This window comes from Harpia harpyja, chromosome 3 (assembly GCF_026419915.1).
Source record: "Harpia harpyja isolate bHarHar1 chromosome 3, bHarHar1 primary haplotype, whole genome shotgun sequence".
Classification (NCBI taxonomy): domain Eukaryota; kingdom Metazoa; phylum Chordata; class Aves; order Accipitriformes; family Accipitridae; genus Harpia; species Harpia harpyja.
In genome coordinates this window covers 80,244,399-80,272,050 of record NC_068942.1, presented here as the reverse complement: position 1 = coordinate 80,272,050, position 27,652 = coordinate 80,244,399, and the positions used below count along the sequence as shown (strand labels likewise).

The 27,652-nt window shown below is 49.9% G+C and overlaps 1 protein-coding gene across 3 annotated transcripts in view; it reads left to right on the top strand.

Moving 5' to 3' along the window:
* Nucleotides 1-27,441, top strand: part of ATL1 (atlastin GTPase 1) — a 33,054-nt gene extending 5,613 nt beyond the window's left edge. For 2 of the 3 annotated variants that reach the window (XM_052783661.1, XM_052783660.1), the window contains exons 2-14: nt 5,842-6,089; nt 6,451-6,585; nt 7,449-7,553; nt 8,310-8,360; nt 10,276-10,332; nt 14,460-14,552; nt 15,489-15,627; nt 17,605-17,732; nt 18,427-18,483; nt 19,286-19,357; nt 20,404-20,835; nt 23,246-23,260; nt 26,629-27,441. In XM_052783661.1, coding sequence (XP_052639621.1) covers nt 5,842-6,089; nt 6,451-6,585; nt 7,449-7,553; nt 8,310-8,360; nt 10,276-10,332; nt 14,460-14,552; nt 15,489-15,627; nt 17,605-17,732; nt 18,427-18,483; nt 19,286-19,357; nt 20,404-20,835; nt 23,246-23,260; nt 26,629-26,739 — 1,643 coding nt within the window. In that variant the 3' untranslated portion in view covers nt 26,740-27,441. The remainder of the gene's footprint in view (nt 1-5,841; nt 6,090-6,450; nt 6,586-7,448; nt 7,554-8,309; nt 8,361-10,275; nt 10,333-14,459; nt 14,553-15,488; nt 15,628-17,604; nt 17,733-18,426; nt 18,484-19,285; nt 19,358-20,403; nt 20,836-23,245; nt 23,261-26,628) is intronic. The other variant, XM_052783662.1, reaches the window with a different exon arrangement.
* The last annotated feature ends 211 nt before the right edge of the window (nt 27,442-27,652 follow it).

Sequence of the window (27,652 nt, the reverse complement as noted above, 5' to 3'; positions counted from 1 at the left end):
GGGTAGAAGAGTTGACCCTGACTTTGGAGGGGATAGCTTGGGATCTCAAAGCGAGACCCCAAATGACTACTGAGCGTGGCCTTTTACCTGCCATTCTTGATTGTTGAAGGACAGGGCTAATTTTTTACATGACAGTTTTCTTCACCTGTTTTCTAAGCCATGCCCTGCAGCTCCCTGGGTGGAGATCTACATGGCGGGCTGTGTCCTTTACCCATCATTTCCGCAGGTATCAAGAACCTGCGTTGCACCTTGGTTCATGGCAGAGCTGTGATTGCATCTGTACCTCCAGTCTGGGGAGGTGCAAGTGATATCCTGCTTGGGCACGAGAAGGTCTGGCTCTGCCTTCCCATTCACTGCTGCATTTCCCAGACCACCAGCTCCAGGCATAAGGAGACAGGCTGGGGCCCGAGGGAGGTACATGTGTACATGTGCCGCTTCAGAGGGACTCGGTGGCTCTGGTTAGTGGGTGCTAGCGCCTGGTGTTTCCCCTCCCTGGGTCTGGGGTCCTCTGACTCCGTGGGGGTGTCACAAATCCCAGCAGAGGTGTGAGCAGGGTGGAGGGAGGGTTGTGTGGCTGTGTGGTCAGCCGTGCCCTGGGTGTAGGAGGCGCAGGTAGGATATAGAAGGGGGTGGTGAACGTGTGTGTGTTGTTAAACCCAGCTCAGGTGCCTTTCTGAGGGCTAGGAGCCCTCAGAGAGTGCGGTGCTGGGAGGATTGCAGATCAGTGATGGGTGTAAGAGGGGGCTTTACCCAGCCAGGCTTCCCTGCTTCATCCTCTCAAAGGCAGTGTGTCCCAGGAGCACCTCAGTCTAGACACCTTATGGCAGCCCTGCGCTGAGGGAATTTGCTAACTCATAGCTGTCCAGGCCAGGCTCCCACGGCGGTCTCAGTGCTTCGGGATGCAGCTGTGCCCTGCCATGCATCCTTCCTGCAGGATCCTGTCTGATCCTTTGTGCAGGATTAATACAGGTTATTGCTCTACAAATCCCCTCTGCCCTGGCTGTCCGGTATATATGCTTTGCTTCAATGCTTTACTTCTCGTTTTTCCCTCATTAGCTGGATAAGATGCAGAGCTCTGCGCAAGCCTGTCTCGGAGAGAAGGAGAGGATGTCTGGTGCATGCTCAAAGCGATGCTGCCTTTCCCAGCCTCCTCAGAGCCTTGCTGATGATCGTTGGCTGCTTGTCGTACCGAGGGGGTAGTTCAGCATGAATAGAGTGAGCAGAACTCATGTCACAGCAGCAGCCGCGCTGAATGCAATAAGTGCAAGGGAGACTGCAGCTTGGAGAGAGATGTCTTTCTTTGCCAGTGCCATTTGCAGAGGGCAGATAAGCTTCCTGGAAGCTGAAGCTCTCTGGAGAACGTGCAGAGGGATCAAGCCTGACTGTAAGGTCTGTTCAGTGCTTGGCTCATGGTATTGTTGGTGGCACTGTGATATGTTTATAATGTAGACAGCCGGGGTAAACACAGCTTCAGAAAGGATCCGCACAGCTATTGCTGCTGATCGAATTAATCCCTAGAGGGCTGCTGATAAGCAACCTAACCTGATCGATACACGGATGCTCAATTCCAGGGAAATAACAACAAGTTAAAGCTTCTCATCAAATGTCTCTTTTCTCTCTTTGGTAGTTTCTGTTTTTCCATGCAGTAAAGTAGTGTGGTTCCAAGACCCTCAGAATAGCAGCACTGCATGACATCTGTGTATTTTAGCGGGGTGATCGGGGCCCAGGCTGCAGCCTCTACTTTTCATGGGCAGTGCTTAGATAGGTAAGGGTCCTGGGATCCAACCTGGGAGCACAAGAGCAGGGCTGGCAAATTGGCTTTCTCGGGGTCTGGTTAGGCAGCCTATGTTTGCACAGATGATGGGTCACGGCTGCGTTTCATTCTCTGGAATGAAATGTATTTATTGTGCAAACTCATTTAAGGAAAAAGCTGACTTTATTAGTTGGTCTCTGGAACGCAGTCAGCATTTCTGTGACCTGTTCTTCCATAGCTAAGGAAGAACAGGCTTAAGCAAGCACTCACCAAAGGTATGTTGCATAATTACTGACATGTAATTTATCTAATTTATTCTTCTGTAGGAGCTTAAATACATTAGACATAGGCTGTCAGTCTGTACACAGGCGCAATGTGAAATATGCTGTTTTAATTTATTTAATTTTAAGGAAAAATAAGTCCTAGAGCAGTTGAAGAATGCTTTATTTTTTCCTTAGACTCTATACAGTATGTCCTGTATTATGGGGCTGTCTGCATGATTTAGGCCATTTCCTTGCTGCTGTCTGACAGCCCAGTAAGTATGAATGCAAATTCTGATCTCCTTCACCTTTCCACTTTGAATCACCATATGGAAAAGAGACGTGGATTCCACTCCGCTTTAGAGTCATGGAAATGAGCTGTTAGGAAATGGGGAAAAGGAACTGTATCCTGGCAATTTCTGAATGAGCAGCTTGAGAATTGACGTAATTGCCAGGCGCCGGGAGAGAACCGACAGAAAGGAGGAGTCAAAAGTTAGAAAATAAGTGAAAACAAGAGTGTGTTTAGGAAAGCTTAGCTCTCCTTCCTTTCCTTTTTGGCCAGATGATGTTTTGCCATTGCCAGGTACAACTTCCTTCAGAGCAGGTAACTAATTTATGCTGGAAAGACCAATTAAAATAATTGATTTCCAGTAATGCACAGCCATCTTATAAAATAATCTCTGGCTCTCCAATGCAGCAGATAATCTAATAAACAGAACATGGAAGTTTCATCACATGGAAATAAATATGAAAGATAGTTTTGTCTGCAGAAGGCATACGAGAAAGAAGCAGAGATAACAGGGGTGAAATTAGTTGAGAGACCTGCTTAATATAACGCCTTTTCTCCTGATATCTCCAATGAACTGGGAAATCAACATATCCTGCTCGTAATACTTTGTATTTTGCCCGTGTGGTGCAAACAGCCTGGCTTTCCTAGTGTTCAGGTGATGGAAGCAAGGACATCCCCTAGGAGATCACGGCCGCTTTGGACTGTTACCTGTGTCTGGAGGCATCCTCCCAAAACCTGTCAGTGTCTGCTAAAAAAAAACCATGCTCCTTACAGATTCTGATGTTTTGAAGGGACAACACAATCTCCTCTCCTCTGCACTGGTTGTCGCTCTTTCCAGCAGCTGAACTGGAGGGAGAGGAAAATCTGGGAGATCCTATCCAGGCACCAGCAGCAGGAGGAGGGGGAATCTGGCACCAACTCTCCCTCTGGCAGCAGGATGGGAGGGACTCTCCTCAGTTCCCTGTCATGGTGCTTGGATCCTTGACCAGGACTGGCAGTCCATTCACCTCTCCGAGCTGGGGGCATCCGTGCTGCCTTTCCCTGTGCTTGAAGCCTGCAGACAGCAGGGTTTGTGCCCATCTTGGGCTCTGGCTGCAGCTCCCATTACTCCTAGTGTGGGACGAGTAAAATGCTGGTCCCCCTTGCCCTCTGTCTGCGTGCCCGGAGGTGGGACTCGTCTGGTCTGGGGAGGTGGCACAGCTATTTCACCTGCACCCTTGATGGCTTGGCTAGACTCAGAAATGTTTAGGTTTAATCTGATTTACAAATTTTTTCCTGCGTGTGCCATGAGTCACATCCTATACAAGGATCTGTCCGCTGTCCTTTCTGTGCAGCTGTAAAAAGAAAAAAAGAATTGGACTCAGTTAGCTGAGCAGGGTGTTGGGAAACACCGCGGGAGGGGAGGTATTTCCTATCGTAGACTTTATATGGCACTTGCAGCATGGCAGTGCTTAAAAAGAGCACGCGAGCCTGTGGCCCTTTGGCACCTGTCCATACTTAACGTGTTGGGAAGATCTTAATGCTGGAAACGGTGTTTGGTGTGTGCAGCAAGAGGACTGACTGCTCGGAGGCCTTCGTTTTTCAAGTCATTTGGCGATGTGTGCCTGGATCCTAGGTCCATGTATTTGAAACAGGAAGGTTTTTTTTTTCCTGGAGGCCCCTAAGCAGTGACACGGGGCAGGGGCTGGTGTTTGAAGGGAGTTTGGTGCTGCTGGTCCCCGGCTGCTGCAGTCTGGTGGAGAATCTAGCTTTTCAGAGCGTTTGGGACTTTTGTTTTGCTAAAAAACCTCCAAGCATTGGGAAGAAAAGATCTTTGTCTTTCAACTGTGAGCAAAGAAGGCTTGTAGTATATGTCCGAGAGCCACCAGAAATCCCCTAGCAACCGATATTTCGCTGCAGGATCGTAGGAAATCAGAAACTCATACAAAAGCACTGCTGTTATTTAAAATATGAAGTTGCTGCTAGAGGCTTCTTTATAAAGAGGCCCAGAATGGGCAAACCCTATTCCTCTTGGTATTTATAGCTTGCCTTTTAGCATGTGCACACATAGTCCTTGTGCTTTGAAACAGCTGGGCCTGGCTGAAAACTGGGTCCCCAAGGTCAGGGTCTTGAAACAGAGACCGAGGAGGTTTAACCTGAGGCTACCATGTTTGGAAAGTTGCAGCCTGAGCCAACAAACCGCGAAGCTTTTGTAGAAATGTGGGGGAACTTTCCATCACATGTTCCCTTCCCTGCTGGCGAGATTTCACATGGCTCTAGGTGAGCTGACTGGCATGATTAATCACCTTCGGCATCTCTTTCCTGTGCTGGGAAGTTTGGACACAGCAAAAGGAAAATTACTGGAGCTGGCCTGCTCTTTGCAAACCCCAAGGCTGCAGCGTCTGTAGATGGCAGGTCTTAAAACGCATCCGTCTCCCATATTGCGGCAGGTACACAAAGCAGCCCAAACGGACCATGAGGCCATTAACAGCTGTAATCGTCTCAGCCGCGTTGGCCTGGAGGATCATGCGGGTGATACGTATCTGACAGGCACGCTGCCATTGCTGAGCGTGGATGCAGTGACCGAATGCTGGGTCCCTGTCCGTCCCCTCCAAAGGCTCCTGCTGCAGCATCGTGCTTGTCACTTCTCCCCTGTGCCGGTGGGGAGATGAGACCCTCTTGTAAGGCCGTATGAACAATACACAGCCTGGGCAGCACTCGCCTCTGTGCCGGCGAGCAGCTCCGCAGGGAATCTTGCCATTTCGAAGTGGGAAAGCGAGCAGTGCCTGTGCTTTGCATATTCTTTCCACTTGGGAGTGAAGAAGTGGCTTTTATCAGGATGGGCACGTGTCTTCGTGGCCTGGTTCCTGCTGGGGCTGTCTCAGGGGAGGCTGTTGATGGGGCCGATGGCAGAAGCAGCAGATTACACTTTGAGCATTAGAGCAGACTGCAGATGGAGCAGGACTCTGCTGTTGCTACAGAAACAGCAGTCGCACAGGATGCATAAAGGCAGCATCCTTTGATAGAGACATGAGGTACTTAGACACCTCAGCTTGAACGCTGCATCCATTTTTGAGACAGCCTTCAGAAAAGGCTTGGTGGGGGGAGTCCAGAGGAGAGCAGTTAGCTGCCTAGACAATGTGGTAGCAAGGGATGATCGAGGGGCTTGGACTTCTCTTTTCTAGCAGAGAAAAAGCTAAGGGAGGTGTTATGGCAGTCTTTGTGTATGTAAGAAGTTGTTGCAGGCAAGAAGAGGGTGATCTGTTCTCCACGTCAACTCTTGTAAGGCAAAAACTAATGGGTGTGTTTTGTCAAGGGAGATTCCAGCAGGGAACTGTCTGCCTGCAGGGAGCACAGGGATGGATGGCCCCAAAGTGGCATGGAGTCTCCATCGAGGTGTCTGAGGACAGGTTCAACAGACGTCTGCTCTGAACGATGCTGTTTTGGGGTGGATATTTGGGCTAGCTGGCTTGTTACCACCGTGTCCAGCCCTGCCGTCTGTGATTCTGCACTTTGCAGAAGAAGGAACTTAACAGCTCTTGTTTAACTTGTTTACACAGGTAGTTTTGCAGAGAAGACTTACGAGTGGAGCTCAGAGGAGGAGGAGTCCGTGAGAAAGGCAGGACCAGTGCAAGTCCTCATTGTCAAAGATGACCATTCCTTTGAACTGGATGAAGCTGCACTGAACCGCATCCTCCTGTCAGAGGCTGTCAGAGATAAAGAGGTCGTGGCTGTGTCCGTTGCTGGAGCTTTTAGAAAAGGAAAATCATTCCTGATGGACTTCATGCTGCGGTACATGTACAATAAGGTATGGTTCCAGCTCAGGTGGCTCTTCCCAGGGGTATGGTGCTGCTGCTCATTACTCCCATGTGCCACCCAGGGATGAGCTGGACAAGATGCTGGCTTGGTGCTCTAGGAATGCTCAAGCCTCTCATTAGCGTGGGCTTCACAAAATGAAATAGAGCAGATCCTTCCACAGCCCTGTGCACCAGTGGGTCTCTAATGGACTCTTGACTTCGGAGCAGAGATGTTCACATTTGCTGCCCTGTAGGAAACCTGTCTTATAGGGGCTGCCCCCCTCCAGCACTGGGACAGAGGCAGCACAGAGGAAAAGTGTAAAACAAAAGTGAGATGAGAACTCCAGCAACTTCTTCTGTTCCTACCTGCAGGAAGCAGTAGACTGGGTTGGAGATTACAACGAGCCTCTGACTGGTTTCTCCTGGAGAGGAGGGTCTGAGCGGGAGACAACTGGCATTCAGATATGGAGCGAGGTTTTCCTGGTGGACAAGCCCGACGGTAAAAAGGTGTGTGCTTCTTTGTTGCCTAGCTGTCTGTTGCTGGTCAGCTCATGTTTCTTTTCCAGCTTTTGTAGGACTCTCCTGCCTTGTCATAGGTGGCTCAAATGCCTGTGCAAGTTTAAAGAAGGTCTTCAATACCATATCCCTAATTTAGCATGAGTGCGTTTAATGCAGTGAGTTGATATGACATCTAGGTGTCTCTGATATGCTCTCTAGGTGTCCCTCTAACCTTGGGCATCCCAGAGTTTATTTCTCTGCTGTTCCCAGGGTTCTTGAATCTGAGGTCCTTGCAAACTACTCCCCTTTCCTAAAGCAGTAGCTGTAAAATGAGTGTCTTCATTAAGGGTGGTCAAATACAATGCAAACTGGCTTTTGGGGCATCCTGCAAATTCAACTTATAGCCAGGAATATTTGTATTCATCTACTCTTTAACGAAGAACCCAACACCAAAGTGACACTGAATTATTCATGGTGTGATTTCTGATACTGTCTGAATGTGGTTTGGGTTAAGGAGGGGTGATATGCTGCCATGTTTGGCTTCTGTGACATAAAGCTAATGCAGACTTGGGAAAAGACCCATCTGCACTGACACTGAGTGTTTGAGGAGAAAGTGGTTTCCTCCTCTGTGTTGCATAGCATTCATTTTGCTGCCTGCTGGAGTCATCATGCTGTCAAGAGCGACTGGGGATGCTCTTTTCCTTTGTCCTCCACCAGTTATAAATCTGAGGCAGGAGCAATGAGATTCCCAGCACAATAATGCAGCTGACATTCACCTCCCCACCACCCCTTTGGCATTTGGGAGTGACTTTGCTTGGATGCAGATGCTGAACAGGTGCATCCAAGCTGACGTAGAGCTTTCTGCCTCTCAGGTTGCAGTGTTGCTGATGGACACTCAGGGGACCTTTGACAGCCAGTCCACCCTGCGGGATTCAGCCACCGTGTTTGCCCTTAGCACAATGATCAGCTCGATACAGGTAAGAAGGGGGATGTCTCCAGGAATCACTTCCTAAAAGGTGGTGGCAAAAAACTAGTGGCTTGGCACCAGCCTAACACAGCAGCTAGCCAGGGCCTTTGATGGGAGAGACAAAGGCCAGCATGTTTGCTGCACTGAGTGCAGGATTCATGCATGGCTCCATCATCACAGGGAACAGTCTCATCTCCTCATCTCACCCCAAGAACAGGGGCAGCAGCAGATGCACCCCTTTGCTTCCAGCTACCAAAGAGGAAAGGACCTTGGTCTGGGGAACTGGGTGTGCATTTGTCTCAGTGCTGCTGGAGAAGCTTCTGGGCTGGAGTTGTTCACAGACCAGGTGGTTACGGTATAGCCTGCTAGGGCTTCCCTTCCTACTGTCTGGCCTTTGCTCTTGGAGGACAGTGTGAATGGGATGGAAGCTGTGTCTTGGTACAGAGCTCAGCACATCACAAAAATGGGGAAGAAGGAACATCATTTGGACCTAACAGGCTTCCAGGCTGGTGCATGACAGCCCCTGCTGCTCCCATGCTGGAGTGTTTTGCTGCACAGGGAGCAGCAGTGCCTGTCTGACTGACAGTGTGAGTCTGTCCAGCAGTACAGCTGTGCTTGGGGCCTGTCTTATACTAGCACCATGGGCCAGCTGGGACTTAGGCTGTGTCCCTATGGTAATGTCATAGGCTTTAACCACACCGACCCACACATTGGCTCGAAGGACAGGCCATTCTGAGTGCTCTGAAGTTTTTGTTTTTAAATGCAGGTTTACAACTTGTCGCAGAACGTGCAGGAGGATGATCTGCAGCACTTGCAGGTGAGACCCTTGTCCCTGCTGCTCCGCATCACTGAGGTGCCTGTGTTACTCTCTGCACCGGCAAGCTGTGTTGCTCTGGAAAGGCACTTTCGCATTCATAGCCACAAAATATTTTTCAGTTTCCCAGCTCTCATTTTGGTTCTTGGGCAGGGAGGAACAGTCACTTGGTTTGAAACCTGTCTTGCCTACGCTCTCGTAGTGTGGCTTCTGGGGGCCTGGGTCCTTTGGCAGGGCAGTCAGTGGGACATTTGCCAGGAGGGACTGTTCCTGTCTCTGGGGCACATGTCTTCCTTGAGGCTGATCACCTGTGGAGCTGGAAGGGGTCCACGGCTGTGCTTCGTGCTGCAGCGGGTGGCTGGAGGGCATGGAGAGGCTGAAAAAAACAAGGCTGTTAAGTCAGGAGACAAAAGTGACTGAGAGAGGAGGTGGTAACGGTCTTCAGCTGTGTACAAGGTTGCTGCCGAGTGGTGACCATTATCTTTTCTTATGTCCGCAGTGCACAGGACCAGTTGTCATGGGTGGTGCTGCAGCCAGAGAGGGTTAAGTTGACTTTCTAATGGTGAGGTTAGAGGAGCATCAAACAGACTGCATAGGGCAGGTGTAGAGTACCCATCACAGACCATCTCGGTGTGGCGCACCCATCACTGGTCCGCCAGGAACAGTTTGGATACAGTTCACGATGGCCTGTGTGTCCTTCCATGGGATTATACTGGGATTCCTCAGTGAGCAGAGACCCATCAGAGGCCAGGACTGACCCATGGGGCTGGAAACATGCTATGACTTGTAGCAAGGGGCTAAAGTGACTGGTAATAGGGAGGGATCCAGGGTAGTTAACCATGTATTGGCTGTACTCCTGCTGCTGTGAGCATCCGTCTGCTGCTGCCTGAGTAGGGGCAGTAAAAGTGCTCATTTGACTGAAGTGACGGGGAAGCTGAAGGCAGAGGTTGCACTGTTCACACTGTAGGGCAGGATCTTTGCATCGTTAGGAGAAGCCCCCAAAAATTGGGAACTGGTTTATAAGCCTGGGTATTGACATCTGGTGCTGGCTCAATACAAATGACCCCTAAGGGTAATGACTGTTGAAGACAAGCAGCTAATGGGATTTTTGTGGCACAGGTGTCCTGCCCATTTCCTGGTATTACCTCTAGCTTTCTCTTCTGTTTAGGCGATTGATTGATTCATTAGGTAGGTTTTTGCAGGACCTTAAGAAAAAGGAAAGAAAAGCAAAAGTCCAGCTGGAAAAGTCAGCATTTGAAGACTTCTGTATTATTTCAGTCAATAAATATTTTTAACAATAATGCCTTTTTAACATTGAACTTATCCAATGCAACTCTGATCTTTCACTTTGGATTTTAAGCCATTATTGTTTAACATGTTGACCCATTTCTAGGCATCTGTGAAATACATTATTGTGCCTTCAGTTAGAAATTACAGTCCAGAGAGACTGGAGAGCCTTCAAATCTTGCTGGTAGGCTGATCTTACAGTCTTTGCACAGTGGGGGTTTGCAGGGAAAGTACTTATTTCTGAATTCATTTCCTCTTCTTCCCAGAGTGTTTAAAGAGAGCAGGGCTCCGGCAGTCCCCTGTAGCACGTAAAGTTTCTGGTTGGTAGGAAAGCAACAGTAAGCAGCTGATTTGAGCCGTTTTTCACAGATTTAGCAGCCAAAAATTCTAGGCTGAGATCTTTCATGTGAGGTCTCAGCATAGTGATTGTCCGTAACAGCTCCGTGTGCCTCTCAGATGTGAACCAAAAGCACACAGCCAGCCAGATTCTGTTCCAGCTCTGCAAATGGTCTTGTTAGCCCAGAGTCAACGACTGTCCCTTGCCTCTTGTGCCTGTGTGGCCTACAGCCGTCTGCCCCGCCGTGCAGACTGACGAGCTAACAGTCCTGTTGTTCTCTGCTTCTCTTTCCAGCTTTTCACTGAGTACGGCCGGCTGGCCATGGAGGAGACATTCCTGAAACCTTTCCAGGTGAGTCCGAGGGTCCTGGCCAGCACACGTCCCCTCCGCTGGAGGTGGCTTGGCCCCGAGCCGGTTGGCTTCACCACGAGGTGTCACTGCAGTTTGGAGGACGGGAGGAGATGGAGATGCCTGGGGACTGGCTCAGCTGCCGAAGGAGAGGCTTTGTGCTTCTTTTACCCCCAAAGAGGCTTCCAAATACATCCAACATCCCTCTTTCTTTCCTCTCTGAACCCTTGCCATCCTGAGAGCTCTGCCCTGTCCTGCCAGATGTCCTGCCGGGCTTGGAAAGCAGTCAGGTTTTGCAGCAGGTTTGTCACGCTGCCTACCCGGGGACTCTGCCCAGCCTTTGCTCTGAGAGGTTTGAACCCACCTGCCCCGGGAATCCCTGCTCCTGGCAAAATGAAAGGATGAGGATTAGCTCAGAGCTCTTGTGAGTGACAGCAGGGCTGTGGGAAGGCTCAGTTTAAGTGGGGTTTTAACTTCAAATAAGTGACATCTGTTCTCCCTGCTGCATCCCAACTTGTGAAAAGCTGGCATTCAAAAAAGGGAGAGCGTGGGGCTGACGCCAGCTTGCTCTGGACACCAGATCTGTGAGCAGCTCCAGGGCTGGCAGGATAGTTGGCTATGACAGCCCCTTCCAGTAGGAAAGTGGATATGAACAAAAAGAGACAAAGCAGAAGGTAGAGGTGCAGAAGGTACCCATGACATGGCTGTGGCAGCTCACTAAAGCTCCAGTCCTTTAACAGATCGAGTTGTGATTTTGTATGGCTTTGATTATGGCTGCACCGAATCCTGTGCACCTGGGAGGCTGGGAAGGTGGATGAACAGGTTTCAAAGCTTTCAGGGGTCTGTGGGACCAGGTGTGAGCCAGGGAGAGGGCCCTAAGGGGATGGAGGGAGGTCCCCACGCATCCTCATGCTGCAGTGGACTTGCAGGGCTCAATGCATGATCAGGCTGGTAAACAGAAGGAAAACACCTTCTGTGGGGCTCTGGCCTTATCCTGTACAAGTTTGTTCCTTTAATCAGATGCACTTTGGCAGTCCTAATGGCTTGGTCCAACTTCCAGCTGGCATCCACAGTAGGTTAGGTGGTAGCTGGATGGGGGTTTGTGAACTTCCCGAAGTGGAAAACAACAGAGAGCAAAACATGCTGTAAAAATGCAAATAGCAAATGGGAACGGGTTACAGCTATTTTACTTTTGCCTTCCAACATAAAAAGAGGATTGCCGTCCTCACCACCATCCTGGAAGGCCTAAGGGGTTTATGGGGTGTCTGTGGTCAGGAAGTGGAAATAAAATTAAAAGGTTAAAAAATACAACAAATGGACAAATTGAGATTTTGGGGAGCTTTGAGGATATATCGGATGCTGGCATGGGCAGATGACTGATGAACAATGTTAGAAAGCTATCAGTAGAAACATACTACTTGTAGTAGCAAGAGCTAGGAGAAAATTGTAACATGGTACAGAAAAAAAGCCAGACGTTAAATAAATATTTCTATTCCTTATTTAAAAACTATCAGGATAATGTAGCCAAATATTTCAGTGAAAGTGAAATACTTCCTACTGCATCAGTAAAAAGGAGGCTGTAAGGGGAAACTTTTAAATATGCTTAAGTCATTAGGACTGGATAATAGGCTCTGATTTTACCAAAGACCGTAATCGCTGTCAAGTCGCACAGTTTTGTGGATAGCAAGTCTTGTCAAACAATCCCATTATCAGTTTTTAAAACACCACGAGCTCACTTGATAAAGGTAACTATCACCATGATATGTTGCCTTCTGTAAGTCTTATCTCCCTGCGATGCTGATTAAAAGCAAATGAACAACATACCAAGTCAGCATTGTCTGGTTTAATCCATTGTAAATGGATTAAAAACTCATTAACTGATAGACGACAGAGCACGCTGAACTAATTTTAACAGGGAATCATCATCCTTCAGAAGTGTTTCCTCGGGGCTCCCCCCAGGATGTCTCTTGATTCACTGTCATCTTCATTAATGATCTGGGGAAAAATACCAAATGACTGGGTGTAACCCTTGCGAATGTGATAAAATTTGGTGGAAGGATTGACGGCGATGTTGCCAGGTGAGCAATGGAGATCTCCTTTCCATATTGCAAAATGGGCTTGTTCTTGCAAAGCACATCTTTAAAGACAGCCAAGCGTTTTGATTAGGAAGCAGGAGAAGGGCAATGGTAAATAAACTGCTTTTCCAGTGGGGAGGATGAAGCAGTGTGTAGCTCAGTGACTGCAGCTGAGGCTGGGCAAAGTCAGACTAGCAACGAGGAACACACTGTTAATGAGGGGGCGATTTAATGGTTAGGGTGGCTTAACGAGAGATGGAGGGGCTTCTCTGGTAGCTGCAGGCTTTAAACCAAGACAGTTGTCTTTGCAGAAGAGAGTCTATAGCTTGAGTTTCTTGGGTGAGGTTCCAGGCCTGTAAGTCAAACAAGCTGAACTTCTTTTGTCCTTAAAATACACAAATCAGTAAAGGAGGCTCTGGAAAATGACTCCTATAGGAAAATGCTTCCAAGCAGGGAGTGCAGAGAAAGTGTCGATAGCGGGGCAGTTGCATTGATCTTGCTGGAAGGGAAGTAATACTTGGCAGTGGAAAATTATCATTTCCCTTCGGCTCCCTCCTCTCCACGGTGTGTCCTCAGACTTGTGCTGAATCGTAACCGCTTGCGCTGCCCGACGAGCCCTCGCTGGACACTGGTCCTGGCTGTGATGCCTTAGCAAAGGCTGTACCTGGTGCCTGGCAGTTTGCTGGGCTGGAGGGGCTGAGGGTGGCTATGAGGCATGGTAAAGACAGCATGTCTAGAACAGTTTTGCTTAAGAAAAAAGAAAATAATTCCGGAGTCAAACAGTGCAAAGCATGCATAATGTGTTTGTGGGAATGTCCTAAACATGGACACGTCTCCTAAGCATCTCATGGTCTTAGAAAGAACAGTGTGTCCTGAAACAGCTAACTGGGTGCAGTTGGTGTGGCTTGTCATGCAGCTAGGAATGGCCAACTCACTCTTCTCTCTCTTTTTTTAACCTTTCCTGATGTTTTATGGGAGAGAAATAAGAAGGGGAAATATTTTTCCCTCCCTCCACTAAATCATAGACAATTTTTAGGGAAATTCCAATTAAATGGATTCCACTTGCTGACCTGCTTATTCATGTGTATGAGAGGAACCCTGGCACCCTTGCCAGGCCCTCCTGGGCTGCAGCATTCAGGGCCCATACATACAAACCATGTATTTGTACATGGGATGTAGGTCCCTTGCACAGATGAGACACTGGAGACAGGATTTTTTTCTGAAAACTTTTTTTTTTTTTAAGATTAAAGGTTGACTGTACTGGTATTTATTTATTTATTGCATAGGAGCTTTGAATGCCTCAATAAAGATTACAAAAGCCAGTGATTTCTTATTCACCCTCGTTATCCTGCATCTGCTTCTCATTAAAAGTCTGTCTGGAAGGCTGCCCGGTGAAAAATGCTGAAAAAATGAGCCTGTAAAATTCCCATAGGATGGAACTAAATGTGGCTGGAATTAGGGAGCTCGTTGCCTTTTGTCCTCGTTAGCAAAAATCTCTTTCTTGTTTTGCAGTTTAAATGATTGACGCTATTCTTCAAGCTAGGGAATCAAACTGCCACCCAGAAAACCCGTACGGCGGTCCTGGGTTTGCTCCCTCCTTCCCCTTCTAGGACACAGCCACACGTGCAGCAAGTCTGCACGATCTCAGCGCCGTGCTGGGGTGGCCCTGCACAGAGGGGTGTTTCCACCAGTAAAGGCGTGAGATGCTGCTGGAGCTGGGCAGAGACTTGGGGCCAGGTCTTGTTGTGGCACGAGGGTGGGGGTGACGGTGCTGGGGGGGGGTCCTGCCACCACTGTGGGCTCCGATGGCTGAGCATGATCAGCCGCTGCGAGTGGTGGCAGTGGGGAAGGAGGCCCTGAACTCCCTTGTGAACCCCTTTTTGATAAGGTACAGCGGAGTTGCACGTCTCGTAGCCACTCCTGGTCCTGCGATTAGCAGCAAACAACAGGGCAATGCTCTTGAAAGATGAGTTTTTCCAAGCAGGAGCAGCTGGTAACTTTGACTCAGTAGCACTGTATGGCACTGACCCTGTTGTGTTTGTCTCCGTTTTCTAGTCCCTTATATTCCTTGTTCGTGACTGGAGCTTCCCGTATGAATTTTCCTATGGATCTGATGGTGGTGCAAGATTTCTGGAGAAGCGGCTGAAGGTGTGTTCTTTCTGATCTGGGTTTATTTAAGGAGCAGTGCTAGCCTGGGGGTATGCTCATGGGTGATGGAGAGTGAAGAGGCAAATCTAGTTTGTGACCCAGGGGTGATACACTGCCATCACCTGCATGGATGGAGAGTGCACAGGCCAGGAGGGTGAGACCTTGATCTGGGGGACAACCAGCTCTGGAGAGTGTAATCCTGGGCAGGCAGCAGGGAATGGGGTGCAGAGCACCAGTACCAGTGAGGGTTCAGCTGCATGGCCACAGCGCTGGCTATTAGGTGTGAGCTGCAGTGTACAGAGATGCTGGTTACGGTCACACTTACCCAGTGCCTTAAAATCACAGAAGAGGCATTTTAGGAGGCTGAATTTCCTTGCCACGTTCAGTGGAGGGCTGAGGCCGCCTGTGCTAGGCTTCTGCCCAAGCCCAGGCTCACTGGGGCTCTCTTGCTGGGAGCAGCTGGGAGAGGCGTTAGTGATGGGAGTCAGCAGATTCCCTAGAGACCAGGAACGATGTTTTAGTAATAGGTAGTTGTACAGTAAAACTGATGGGCGAGGGCTCCACTGGGATTAATCAGGAAATGCATGGGTGATTTGGTAGTGGAGAGACCTAATTAAATGCAAGAGAAGAAAGGCCCTAGTGGGAAATCCCAAATGTTTTTGTATTCCAATCATACACACACATGCACATTTTCCAAACGATAATAACATGCCCCAGGGTATGTGGTCAGAAATACGCTAGTTCCTTGGTTGCTGGGAGAGCCTTGTCTTTCTCCTCATGTGGCATACCCCTACGGGATGTCCTTCTGTGTTGCTTTTTGCCACTGTAAGCAGTCACAGTGCAGAGTATCCCGTGCTCCTGCCAGTACCACTGGCCCAGCGTTACTGGTGTCCCCATCAGAAGGAAACCCCCCAACCCCAAACTGGTCTCTCGCAGGTCTCGGGAAATCAGCATGAAGAGCTGCAGAACGTCAGAAAGCACATCCATTCTTGCTTCACCAAAATCTCCTGCTTCCTCTTACCTCACCCGGGCCTGAAAGTTGCCACCAACCCTAATTTTGATGGAAAACTGAAAGGTATGAAGGCAAAGGTCTGGTTTTTAAGTGGATAGCTTAGATGCCCTGGCAGACTGTCCCACTGGTTCCTGAAACCTCTGTAAGTATTTTCCATGACAAAACTTCTGGGAGAGAGGTTGGATCCTCCTCCCAACGATGTATACGTGCTCGGCCCATTCTTCCAAGTCCAGCAGCTGCCTGTTCATTGCCAGATGCTGTTAACTTAGGACAGAGGTGGAGGCCAAAAAGGTGTGGGAGGCTGCAAAGGTCTCAGAGCCGCTGGCAATAAGCACTGTCAGGACAGAGGGCTGATAGGCAACCAGGGAAGGGCAGGGCTGAGATAGGAAATTTATGGACACGGTGTTAAGCCTGCAATTAACTCCTGTGCCTCACTTGCAATTCAGCACAGATGCAGAGCGGTGCAGACTGGTTGCTGCGACGCAGGCTGGTGCTTGCAGAGGGTGGAAGGCGGGTTGCACAGGCTCTCAAGGGAACTTCATTTCACTTTGAAAAACTTTCCAAGGAATATATAATCTTCCTGACTTATCTGATCAGTGGTTTCCCTACAGGGCAGACTTAGTTCAACAGGTAAAAAAAAAGAGGAAGGAACAAATGCCGTGGTAAGATTCTCCACCCTGAAAGGAGCCACATGCTGTGGATTTTTTTAGTTGTTTGTTGTGAACCAAGCGTTTACCAGCATTGCTGTTTGCAGGCTGCTTGCAATCTTAGCAATAGAGAAAGTGGCCCATTAGTCAATTTCTTTCTGTCTGCTAATTTATTTTACTTTTTCTCTGGTTTTGTCTGGCTAGTGATCAGACTTGTTCTTCTGGCAAACTCCGTGCTAACCAGCAAGCAGGACAGTGAGGCAGTGGGGCGGGAGGTGCACTGGTGGAAACTGAGCTAATGTCTGTTAGTTCCCCCCTTAATTTCAGCTGCTGAGTAGTATTGAACAAGTGGTGTGTGCAGAACTCGCACAGGGGTTGTCAGTGGCTTCTTGACACCATTTTTGTTGTTCCCTCAGAGCTGTATGCAGCTTTTTGTGCTCTGATGGAAGAAATGTGGAGAAACTTCCCCTCTCTCCTTACGTTCCAAATGCCTGGATAGTGCATTGTTTTTTCTGTCTCCAGCCTCATACAGTTTAGTTTAAACGGCAATAAATGGATGTCAGACACTATGAAGCCATAAGAATGACTGTTAGGAGATAGTCTGCCTCTGTTGAAGTGACACAAGCAGCCCATGAACCCCTCAAACAGCTCCCTGTGCCAGTTCTGTGCTTTGGCAAAGGGGACAGGCTGGTAGGAGCAGAGATTGTCCCCGTTCCTGGTACCCACACCAAGGGGTGTCTGATGGTGCAATGTAAATGCACGGTCACTTGCAGGAATCCTTAGTGTACCTGTACCGAGCGCCTAATGGTTTGCAAAAGCTTTAAAATGCTTTGCAATGAGAATTTCACATATGGGTTCATAGAGGACCAAGAACTCAACACAGGAAATCTTACCTACAGGCACAGGAGGTGGCAGGGATGAGAGCCAGAGAGCCTAAGCCCTGGCAGAAGATTTCCACTACAGGTGCCATGGAGCAGGGCAAAGGGAAGAAGGCACAGCATGTGTCCGTGCCCTAGACACTAAATATCATGATTTGCAAAGAGTGTATGTGTCTAGGCAAGAAGATGCTGCTCGCTGGCTATCAGCGTTGCGTGCACATCACCAATGTTGTCAGCAAAAGCAGGTTTTTTTCCCATGTGGTCATGTTTGTATTTGCGCAAGTATTTTTGAGACCATGAAGCTGGTTTGTGGATATATGCGCAGCTGTATATTCTGTCCGTGGGTTAAGTAACAACTTAACTGGGGCCACAATCATTTCTGAGCGCTCACATCACTAAATTATAGGGTGTCTGAGTCTCTGGCTTGACTCTCCTGCTTTTGTTTCATGTTAGCGCACACTGAAGCACAAGTCTGACGTGGGGCTGGTACTGACAACATTGGGTTTTGTTTCCAGAAATAGACGATGAGTTCATAAAGAACTTGAAGATTTTGATTCCTTGGCTGCTTAGTCCTGAGAGCCTGGATGTTAAGGAGATCAATGGAAACCACATCACCTGTCGAGGCCTTGTGGAGTATTTTAAGGTATTGGCTTATTTAAGAGAAAGTGGGCTTATTCATCTGTGGCACACTTGCACTTTTGCTGTAATTAAAGGGGAAAGCAGCAGCAGGCAGGCCAGCATTTGATGGCTGGAGGAAATGTTCTTGGTCTAGCTAATAGTCCTGACTCCCATTGCTGCAGAAAGCGAACACCTCATGGTCGTGTATTTGACCACACAGTAAGCCCAAGAAGTGGGCAGGGCTCTTTTCCTCTCCTGGAGGATTGAGGTCCAGAGGGAGGTAGGCTGAGGACCATATTCCTACTGCCTTTGGAAAAAGCTGATTTTTGTTGTCATGACTACTGAGACATTTTAATGCAAGACTTCAGTGAGTAATTTTCACCACCTACTCTCCAGGGCTACCCGACTCTGGCTCCTTCTCCTTCAGTGAAGGGTGGAGGTAGGTGCAAATCTGATGGTATAGATACTTAGTGTAAGTGGTGGAGTGAGAGCCTTGAGTCACTGACCCAGGCCACCCAAGGAGTCGATCTCGAGCCATGTTATGTAGCATTTTCTGACAGAGCATCCCCTGCTGAAGCCACCTTGTGCCAGGAACGTCCTCCTCTTCTGTGCTTTTAACATTCTGTTAAAGCTGCATCTGGTACTGGGTGGGGGTGTTTGCGTGTTGCTCATGTATACTGCATTCAATGTGATTTCATTTTCTGTGCACTGTTTTGCAGGCATACATAAAGATCTACCAAGGAGAAGAATTGCCACACCCAAAGTCGATGCTGCAGGTACGTGAGTGTGAGCTGGTGAGCATTCATGCACTGTAATTGCCATTGATTTCCAGTTAATTGTCAGAGGCGTCCAGCTAGTGCAGCACATTGGGTCTTCTGTGATTTTATTTCAAATGCCTTAGTGTAACAACCCAAGAAATAGCCCTTTTGGAAGTATCTGGCAGTCACGAGTCTGATACGGCTTAGCAATTGCGGTAGCACAGCTCGTGCACCTTGGCCGAACTGTGGTGACTTGCTGTCTGTGCAGACGGCATCAGCCAGCTTAGCTGAAATTGTTCCCCCGCAGGTAAATGGCATCGTCTTTGGCTGCGGTGGGGCCACACGCAGAGGTGACGTGGCCCCCGCACACGGGCCGTGGCTGCTGGGCTGCAGCTCTGCTCTCTGAGCCAGACAGCTTTGCGGGAGGTTGGAGCTCTAGATGTTTACATATGACTGAGCCTTTTATCTGTTTTCTTGCTGTTTCCTGCAGCCAAAGCCAAAGTTTTCGTTGCTCTGGCTTGGAGGGTAGGAGTCCTTTCTTCATGCAGGCTTTTGCCTGGGGGACTGAGGAGACTGGATGTGTGAATATGGGACAATCTTATTTGGCGTTGGTCAGAGCCTGGGGAAAGTACACTTGGCTAAGACAAGGGAGCTGTTTAATTCTGTACGTGTGCACCAGGGTACTGTGCACATGTCCTGGCCGCGTACACGTGTGGACCTTGGGTAGCCAGGCAGCCAGTGGCTGCTAATCTCTGCAATAACACTTTTTAACCCTGTCTTTCTGCAGCTAAGCTTTGTACCCCTTTTGCCGTTCTTGCAGGCCACAGCAGAAGCCAACAATTTAGCAGCAGTTGCCACTGCCAAAGACACCTACAGCAGGAGAATGGAAGAGGTAGGTCGTGCTGAGCATGTCGTTTCACAGCACTCATGTCTCCTGGCTCTCCTGTCTTTCTGGGGGAACCTCCCTGCCTGGGTTCCTGGTAGAAAACATCCTGCATGGACTTGGTCAGGACTGGTAACAGTGCTGCATGTTCAGGGTCCCAAAGAGGGTCTCTCCTATGTTCACGGTGGAAAAGGGGCTTTCTCAGAGGCTGGAGGAGAGCAATGCCCGGTCAGGGTATCATGGCAGGACAGGGGAGGGTGATTGACAAATGGTCACTGTTTCATCTGATGACAGCTTTTTGCAGACCATGTGGCCTCTGCTGAATTTGCATCCTCTTCCCAGCATTCCCTAGCGTGGGTAGATACAACCCAAAAATGTGATATAGAGGGGTGGCAGTGCTGCATGACCGTGCAACCTGTTCTGTGGCTGGTGCTAATTAGGGGATAAAGTCATTATAACTGGCTTTTCACCTATGCCCTGCCCTGTCAGCCCATCTCTCAGCTCTGGCGAGGGGATGGTTGTGATGTTTGAAGGTGAAGCTCAGACCCCAGACTGTCTCCAGCCACTTCCAGGCCCCCACTCTGTTCATCAATATTGGAGATCGCTGCTGATTGACAGGAAAGGGGTGCAGAGCTGTGTGGCCAAATCATCTGTGGACTGCCCTGAGCCTTAAAACTCACGTGTCCATACTCAGAAGCAGAAAGAAAATGCCACGGAGTTTCCAGCACTAAAAAATGCTGGGGTTCAGGGTCCTGCTGGTCAGTGTAGCTCAGCCGTCAGTGTTGGCCGAGATCCTGGCTTGGGCTATGAGGGAATCAAGTAGGGGAGCTGTGGGACGCAGCTTCCCAGTGCAGACACCCGCTGCTCCGTTTTAACCTGCACCTTGCAGAGCTGTCCCAGATGGACAGCACAGTCGTGGAGGTCTTCCTGCAGGATCTAGTGGTCCGTGTCAAACAGGAGCCTGTAGAGCCCTCATTCCAGTGGTTTGCATGCCAGAGCACAGGAGCTGTGGGTGCTGAGGTTTGTGGAGTGATTGGACTGTGTTTTCCACGCAGGTCTGTGGTGGGGACAAGCCCTTCCTTGCACCTAGTGACCTCCAGACCAAGCACATGGAGCTGAAGGAGGAGGCTGTGAAGCTGTTTCGTGGGGTGAAGAAGATGGGTGGGGAGGAGTTCAGCCGTCGCTACCTCCAGCAGCTGGAGAACGAGATAGATGAGCTCTATATCCAGTACATCAAGCACAACGACAGCAAGAATATCTTCCACGCCGCCCGCACCCCCGCCACGCTCTTTGTGGTCATCTTCATCACTTACGTGATAGCTGGAGTGACCGGCTTCATTGGCTTGGACATCATAGCCAGTCTGTGCAACATGATCATGGGCTTGACACTTATCACACTGTGTACCTGGGCATATATCAGATACTCTGGGGAGTACAGAGAACTGGGCGCAGTAATAGACCAAGTGGCCGCAGCGTTATGGGACCAGGTAGGATAAAGAGCTTTTGATTTAAAACAAACAAACAAACAAACAAAAAAACCCCACCGAGTTCTTAAGTGTTGAGTTTCCTGGGGCTTTTCTTTCCCTTTGAAATGGCTTTTGCGTTTAGGGTTGTTAGATGCTCCGGCTGGGCCTGCCTGAGCAGATCCAGCTGGTTGTGCTATGATCAGTGGGGGAAGACCTGTGCCCTGTCTTCTTCAGACAGCAGGACAATGAATTTTAATCCATGGCTTAGACCTTCTAGATGGGGAAAGCAGGGACAGAGGAAATGGTTTCAGATCAGTTTGTGGAGTTGATGGTAAGGGGGAGACATCTTAGGGGCTGGAGATGGGCCTGGGTAGCGCTGCCCTGTGATTGTAGCCCAGGTAGACGGTACAAGATGGGTCAGAGAGCAGGAGCGAACAGCAAGGCTGGAGCTGCATACCAACCCACCCCTTCCCCTGCTCGAGCCTGAGCCTCTGAATCCTGCCCAGTGTGAAAGACAAGCCATGTAGATCCAGGCTGGGGATGAGAAAACTCACAGCGAGCTATTTCGTTCTGCCTTTTTTTTTTCCTTCTTGTCTTACCCATCACCAAATGCTAGTTTGTGGAGCCTCAGACCTTGTGGGAATGGAGCAGCTTTGCCTAGGGTCCCACCAGGGAGGTGTTCTCAGAGCTGGCGTGTGTGCTTTTTGTGTGCATGTCTGTGTATGTCAAAAAGAAAGACCCATATCTCTCCCCTGGTTCAGAGCAGGGATTTTGGCTCTCCCCAGGTCTGCCGGAGACCGAGGCCAGGTCTCGGCTCTGCCTGTTTTGGCACTGGGCCCCGCTTTCCCGTTACAGCCACAGCTGTGCTGGGTCAGTTGGTCTCACCCGCTCTTTTTTGATTTCTTCTTTTTTCCAAACAACATGGGAAAGTCTTGGTTGGGCCCCAATGTCAAAGAGAACACCTGTAAAACCTTAAAAATGGTCGTAGTGAGAAATCACTCCCCCGTGCCCTCCTGCGTTGCTCTGCCTGGTTTCCAAACGGTGCCGTTTCAGCGCCCGGCCCCGACAGAGTTACCTCACAGCCCACGGCCACAGTATTTTTAATACTCGGTCTTTCCTGTTTCCCCTTCTGCAGCAGCCCTTTCCTCTCCCCATCGCAGAGCTGCCAGGGAAAGCCCAGACCCTGCAGGCTCCTGCTGACCCCCTTCGCCCCAGCCAGGGGAGCAGCCCACCGGAATGCAGCTGTGGCTGTGGGCCCATGTGCCAAAATAACATTTAAAGGGCTGCAGTGGCCTCCTGCTCTTCCCGTGGCAGAGCTGTGGTGAGGTCATTGTTTGCTCGGCCCCCAGAAGCCACCAGCTGCAGTCGTGGGTTTTATTTCCGTAGCGCTCCAAGGCAGAAAGGGCCGTTCTCGACAACTTTACCTGCTCCTTCCCTGCTTTTTATCCACCAGTGAGGTTTTGATTGAGAGTGAGCACGTTTGCCTGCTTCCTGTTGCTGTGCAGAGCTGGAGCTAAACATGCAGCTTTGGGAGAAAAAATTGAAGCATTTATTATTCAGTTCCTTCACTGCAGAGCTGGGTAGTAGTGTTGCTTAGCTGAGCTGCCTTTAAAATAAGGCAAATTGGAGAGGCAGGCCATCACCTGTGTCCCAGGTGGGTTCATCCTGGCTGTCCTGTCCTCAGCAGCCTGAGCATCCACAGTAAACCCCCCTGCGGTGCAGTCAGTGCCCGTGCAATGGCTCTTTGCTCGGGGACACTTTGCGGGTGCCTTTGGGATATGCTGGCGTGTTTAAACCCAACATTTGCCCATCCCTGTGCAGGAGTCAGTGGGGTTTTTAAGCAAGAACAGGACACAGCCAGCAGGAAGCCAGAGACGCTGCCAATTTGCAACTTGCCCAGCTGGGGAAAAATAAAGAGGTTAAAGTGCCTGCAGCTGCTCCCTGGTGCCTGGCTGGCCTCCGCGGGCTGTGCGGCATGGTTTTCCAACTGGAGGGAAAGTTCTCCCAAAAAAGAGCTGTGCAGAAGGGTGGTGCTGGCACAGCGTGGCTGGCAGTGCCTCAGCAGCTCTGCTGCAGGCACCGGGGCTTGGGCAGCATGACTCTGCCCGCCACGATACGCCGGGCTGGTGCCCGAGTGCCCCAGGTGGGTTCAAAGCCCTCGTGGCTCTGTCCCACGCGAGCCCTCGGTGTCCCGTGGCAGCTGGACCGGCTGCAGGAGGGGTGGCCAAGAGCCGTGAGGGGTCCTGCAAGAAGGGCAGCCTGTGCAGGGCGAGCCCCCCTGGGAATACACGGCCGTGGTGGCACCAGCAAGTGGCTGTGGCCAGAGGCGTGAGCACCGTGTGCTCCCATGGACGTGCGTGATACACAGAGATGCTTTTTTTTTTTCTTTTTTCTTTCTCCCCCCCTTTTTCTTCCCAATGCCTCTCCCCAGGGAAGCACGAACGAGGTAAGTGGCTCTTGTTCTCCGCATGCGACACCGCTTGGCTCCCACGGGCCATGGGCTCATGGGGAAAAGCGTCTCGGACCCAGATGGCCGTTTCAAGCCACGTCACTGCCTTTGGGCTTGTGGAGGATGGGGGGGCTGCGAGGGCTCTGGGCAGCGGTGGCATCCTGGCCCTGCACCAGGGCACTCGCCGGCAGCTGGGCTCTGGTTGTTTTCCTGTGATCCAGATGCCTGGGGAAGGGGGTTAAACATGGGTGCTGTGCTCCAGGTGGTGCTGGAAGCCAAGTGGGGGAGAGATTTGGGTGGGGAGTGCGTTTGTTATGATGGGGACTTTCATCTTTCTCCCATCGGTTCTGTTTGGGGATTTTCCTGTTGTGCTGAGAGGTCAAACCAAAACACCAGTTTGTTTTGTAGCACAAACTGTGCAGGCGTCGTGCAGGCAGGGCTCCTGCCCCAGCAGCTGAGGAGCCCCCATACTTAGCGAGGCCCCTCTGTGCTGCTGGAAGTGCCGCATATTGTGTTTTGGGCCAAAAAAACCCCCATACCGGATCGAGTAAGCCAAATGCAGAGCCTGGGAAGCGTCGTTTATCTCCCCAGCCTCTTCCTGGGGCAGCACACTGAGTACAGCCCCTCTCACCCTGCTTGGCAGGGGAACTGCTCCAAGGGGAGCCGGTCCTTGCCCGGCACTCGGGGTGCAGCCCCGGAGGGAAACCTGGGTCGACAGCCATCAGCAGTCCTCGTACGCCGGGCTCGTTCTGGCTCCGCTTGCCCGATACCACAGTGGCACAACACTGAGCTGCTTGCCAGGCATGCGCCGAGAGCGATTGGAACCTTGTTTAGGCAAAACCTCGTCAGCATCTGATTAAAACAAAAAAAGGCATCCTTACTAGTTTGTATTACTGCACACATATGTTAATCCAGTGTTGCAGCCAGGTGCCACCCCGGTCTGGCCGAGGTGCGTGACAGAAGACAGCTCTATCTTTTATCGTGTCACCGAAGCCTGACAGCTCCGTCTGTCAGTGTCAACACGCTTTTCAGCCACTGAGTTATTTGGGGAGTTCCTCTTAAAAGAAAGGTAGAGCAGCTCTCACAGACCCAAAAGGCCATTTAAAAAAAAAAAATTAAAAAAAATCAACCTGTTCCTTCCCCCAGCAGCCAGCCCATGCTGGCTGTTTTGGTACCTCCCTGTGCCACAACTGCTGAGCAGCTAAAAGCTTTCTGACCTCTGGGTCCATGGGCTTCGCTCTGGCTTGTGCATCAGCAAGAGGAAGAACATGGTCTTTGCTATTGATGAGCTCTTGGACAAATCCTGTCAAGTAAAAATTAGCTCTGTGAGACTGGTTTGGCATGGAAAAAAGCCTAAAATAGCACAAAATGCTGCAAGGTCGCTTTTGTAGGATTTGAAGGAGTGTTTTCAAGAAAGAAACCCAGAGAAGCTGCATGAAGTCTCTTCCACCAGTCCACTACATTCCCAAACCACTTGCACGCAAAGCCCACCTCTTGTTTCCTATGGCCTGTTTGGGATGTGGTCAGCATCGCCTTAAACACATTCTCACCTTCACCCTCATCCTTGCTGCGGCTTCAGCCTCGCTTGCTTCATTCAACACCCCTGCGCACACGAGGAACACCTCACCCTGTGAGTGTGCGGGTTCCTGCTGGTCGTCTGCCTCTTCCCACCCCGTCCTAAGCTAATCCTGGCTCACCGACAGTCTTCAGGTCCCCAGCAGAAGCTGGTGGGTTTTTGGTTGTGTTGTGGTTTTTTTTTTTGTCCCCCAATGACAAGTTCATTTGAATGGAACTGTCGGAGCCGTGACAGCTGGTCACGCCGAGTCCTCTGCAGCCAGTCCCATAATCTTGGCATCTCCTGTGCCATTTGCACGCGGTATAGAGCCCATCGCGGGATGGGGGACAGGGTGGTCGTACTTGTCTGTCACCAACCCTCGGGATCAGAGCCTTGTCTCGGCCCGGTGACTGCTCTGACCTTAGTTCTGTACGGGAAACGCAGCCCACATCCACACTGACTTTGACCGTGCACCAGTACGGGTACAGCAGCCACTCCTGCCCGGTCTGACCCCGGTGTTTAGCTGTCACCCTCGGAACCTCTGTGAAGACAATTCTGCGGTCGGCAGCCTGCTCACACTGATGCTCTGCCGAAAGAGGGGTACACACATTTATTAAACTGTGGTGCTGCTGTTAGTGAAGGACTGGCTTTTCTGCCAGCCAGGAAAATACACTTGGGTATAAACAGAAAATGGTAAAATTAGAAGAAAAAAAAAAAATCTGCATTCATCTGCAGAAAAATGATCTAGACAAACCAAGAACCCATTACATAGCAAAGCCCTCTTCATGATGCAATATGTATCTGCCTGGTGTGGGTAAACCAAAATGCTGAGGATGCAGGAATTCAATCTCCATGCATGAAAGAGCAGCCCTGCAGAGAAGGACTTGGAGGTGTTGGTTGACGAGAAGCTCAACATGACCCAGCAATGTGTGTTTGCAGCCCAGAAAGCCAACTGTGTCCTGGGCTGCATCAGAAGCAGCGTGACCAACAGGTCGAGGGAGGGGATTCTGCCCCTCTGCTCCGCTCTGGTGAGACCCCCCCTGCAGTACTGCATCCAGCTCTGGGGTCCCCAACATAAGAAGGACATGGACCTGTTGGAGTGGGTCCAGAGGAGGGCCACGAAGATGATGAGAGGGCTGGAGCACCTCTCCTATGAAGAAGACAGGCTGAGAGAGTTGGGGTTGTTCAGCCTGGAGAAGAGAAGGCTCCAGGCAGACCTTATAGCAGCTGCCAGTACCCAAAGGGGGCTACAGGGAAGGTGGGGAGGGACACTTTATCAGGGAGTGTAGGGATAGGACAAGGGGTAATGGCTTTAAACTGAAGGAGGGTAGATTTAGATTAGATGTAAGGAAGAAGTTCTTCACTGTGAGGATGGCGAGGCACTGGAACAGGTTTCCCGGGGAAACTGTGGATGCCCCATCCCTGGGAGTGTTCAAGGCCAGGTTGGATGGGGCTTTCAGCAACCTGGTCTAGTGGAACTAGATGATCTTTAAGGTCCCTTCCAACCCTAAACCATGATTCTGTGAAACCTGTAGAAAAATAAGTCCCTTCCTTGTACTCTAGGTAGTCCTTGATTTAATACAACTCAAGGAGGCTCCTCCCATAGCTGAGACATCTGAAAAATTAGCGAACTAGTGATCTTTATTCTTCTCCCTGTTGGACGCTTGACACAATCAAGAGTTGGTGCACAAAACAAACCGCACGCCGCGACTGGTTTGAACCTGCCGCTGCAGCATGAACGCGAAAGCGCAGACCGTACGCGTCTCGCACGCAGCGGGGCTCGGGACGTAACCATCTTCTCTTTTTCCAGGCTTTGTACAAACTGTACAGCGCAGCAGCGACTCACAGACATTTGTACCACCACGCCTTCCCTGCACAGAAAGCGGAACCCGCCGAGGGCTCGGAGAGGAAGAAGGTGTAAGCCAGGCGCGTTGCCGTCGATGCATGAACGTCTCGTCCTCGGTTCGACACTCTCGTCCTCGTACCCATCACAAGCTCCTGCCGTGGAACAGGGAGAGCGGAGAACAAGTCGCGTGTAAGGTGGTTCGGTGTGTTCGTTCGACAACACGGTGTTTGACGGGAAGATGTCAGCATGTTTTTCGTTTTGTTAATATGTACATATTGGTACTGCCGCAACTACAAAGTGCTTTTAATTTGTAATAGCCAGCATACTTCCCAGCTAATTTATGAAGCCTTACTTTCCCCTTCTTAATTAGTTATGAAGTCACTGAAGGAATCATAATTTACACGATACTGCAACTAAAAATCTTCCAGACTTTAGCATTATTCAAAAGCCAACTTATTTTCAGATACTTGAACAAGTTATAACATGTAACCAAGTTTTTTCTTCAATTAACTATTTAATTACATAAACACAATTAAAAATGTATTAACTTGCTTTATCAGAAACTGTAAGGGCACTTCTGCTATGGTATGTTAACGACCTTGTACGGAAAGCGTACTTTTCTGTTCGTAACCAATGCACAAAGTATCACTTTGTATATGTACTGGAGAAAGTTTCACTGTATTTCTGTATATATATTCATTATAGTGCATAGAAAGTGTGTTCAACAGTTCTATTCTTTTATCGTCAGAACTATTAAAGTTTGCTTTCAGTTCCTAAGAGGTTGGTTATCCAGGAAGCAGTTATTGACTCATGGGGTGAGAGCTTCTCCTCTTGGGTTTTTTTACATTCTTGGTTTCCTTTGGGCCTTCAGAATTGGTGTTTTAATGGTAAGCTGCTATTTTGAAAATAACTCAGACCCCTCCTCTCTCTGCCCCGGTGTGCCCTGGGAGGTGCTTCTGTCACTAATAAGGTAAAGCCAGGTTTTACA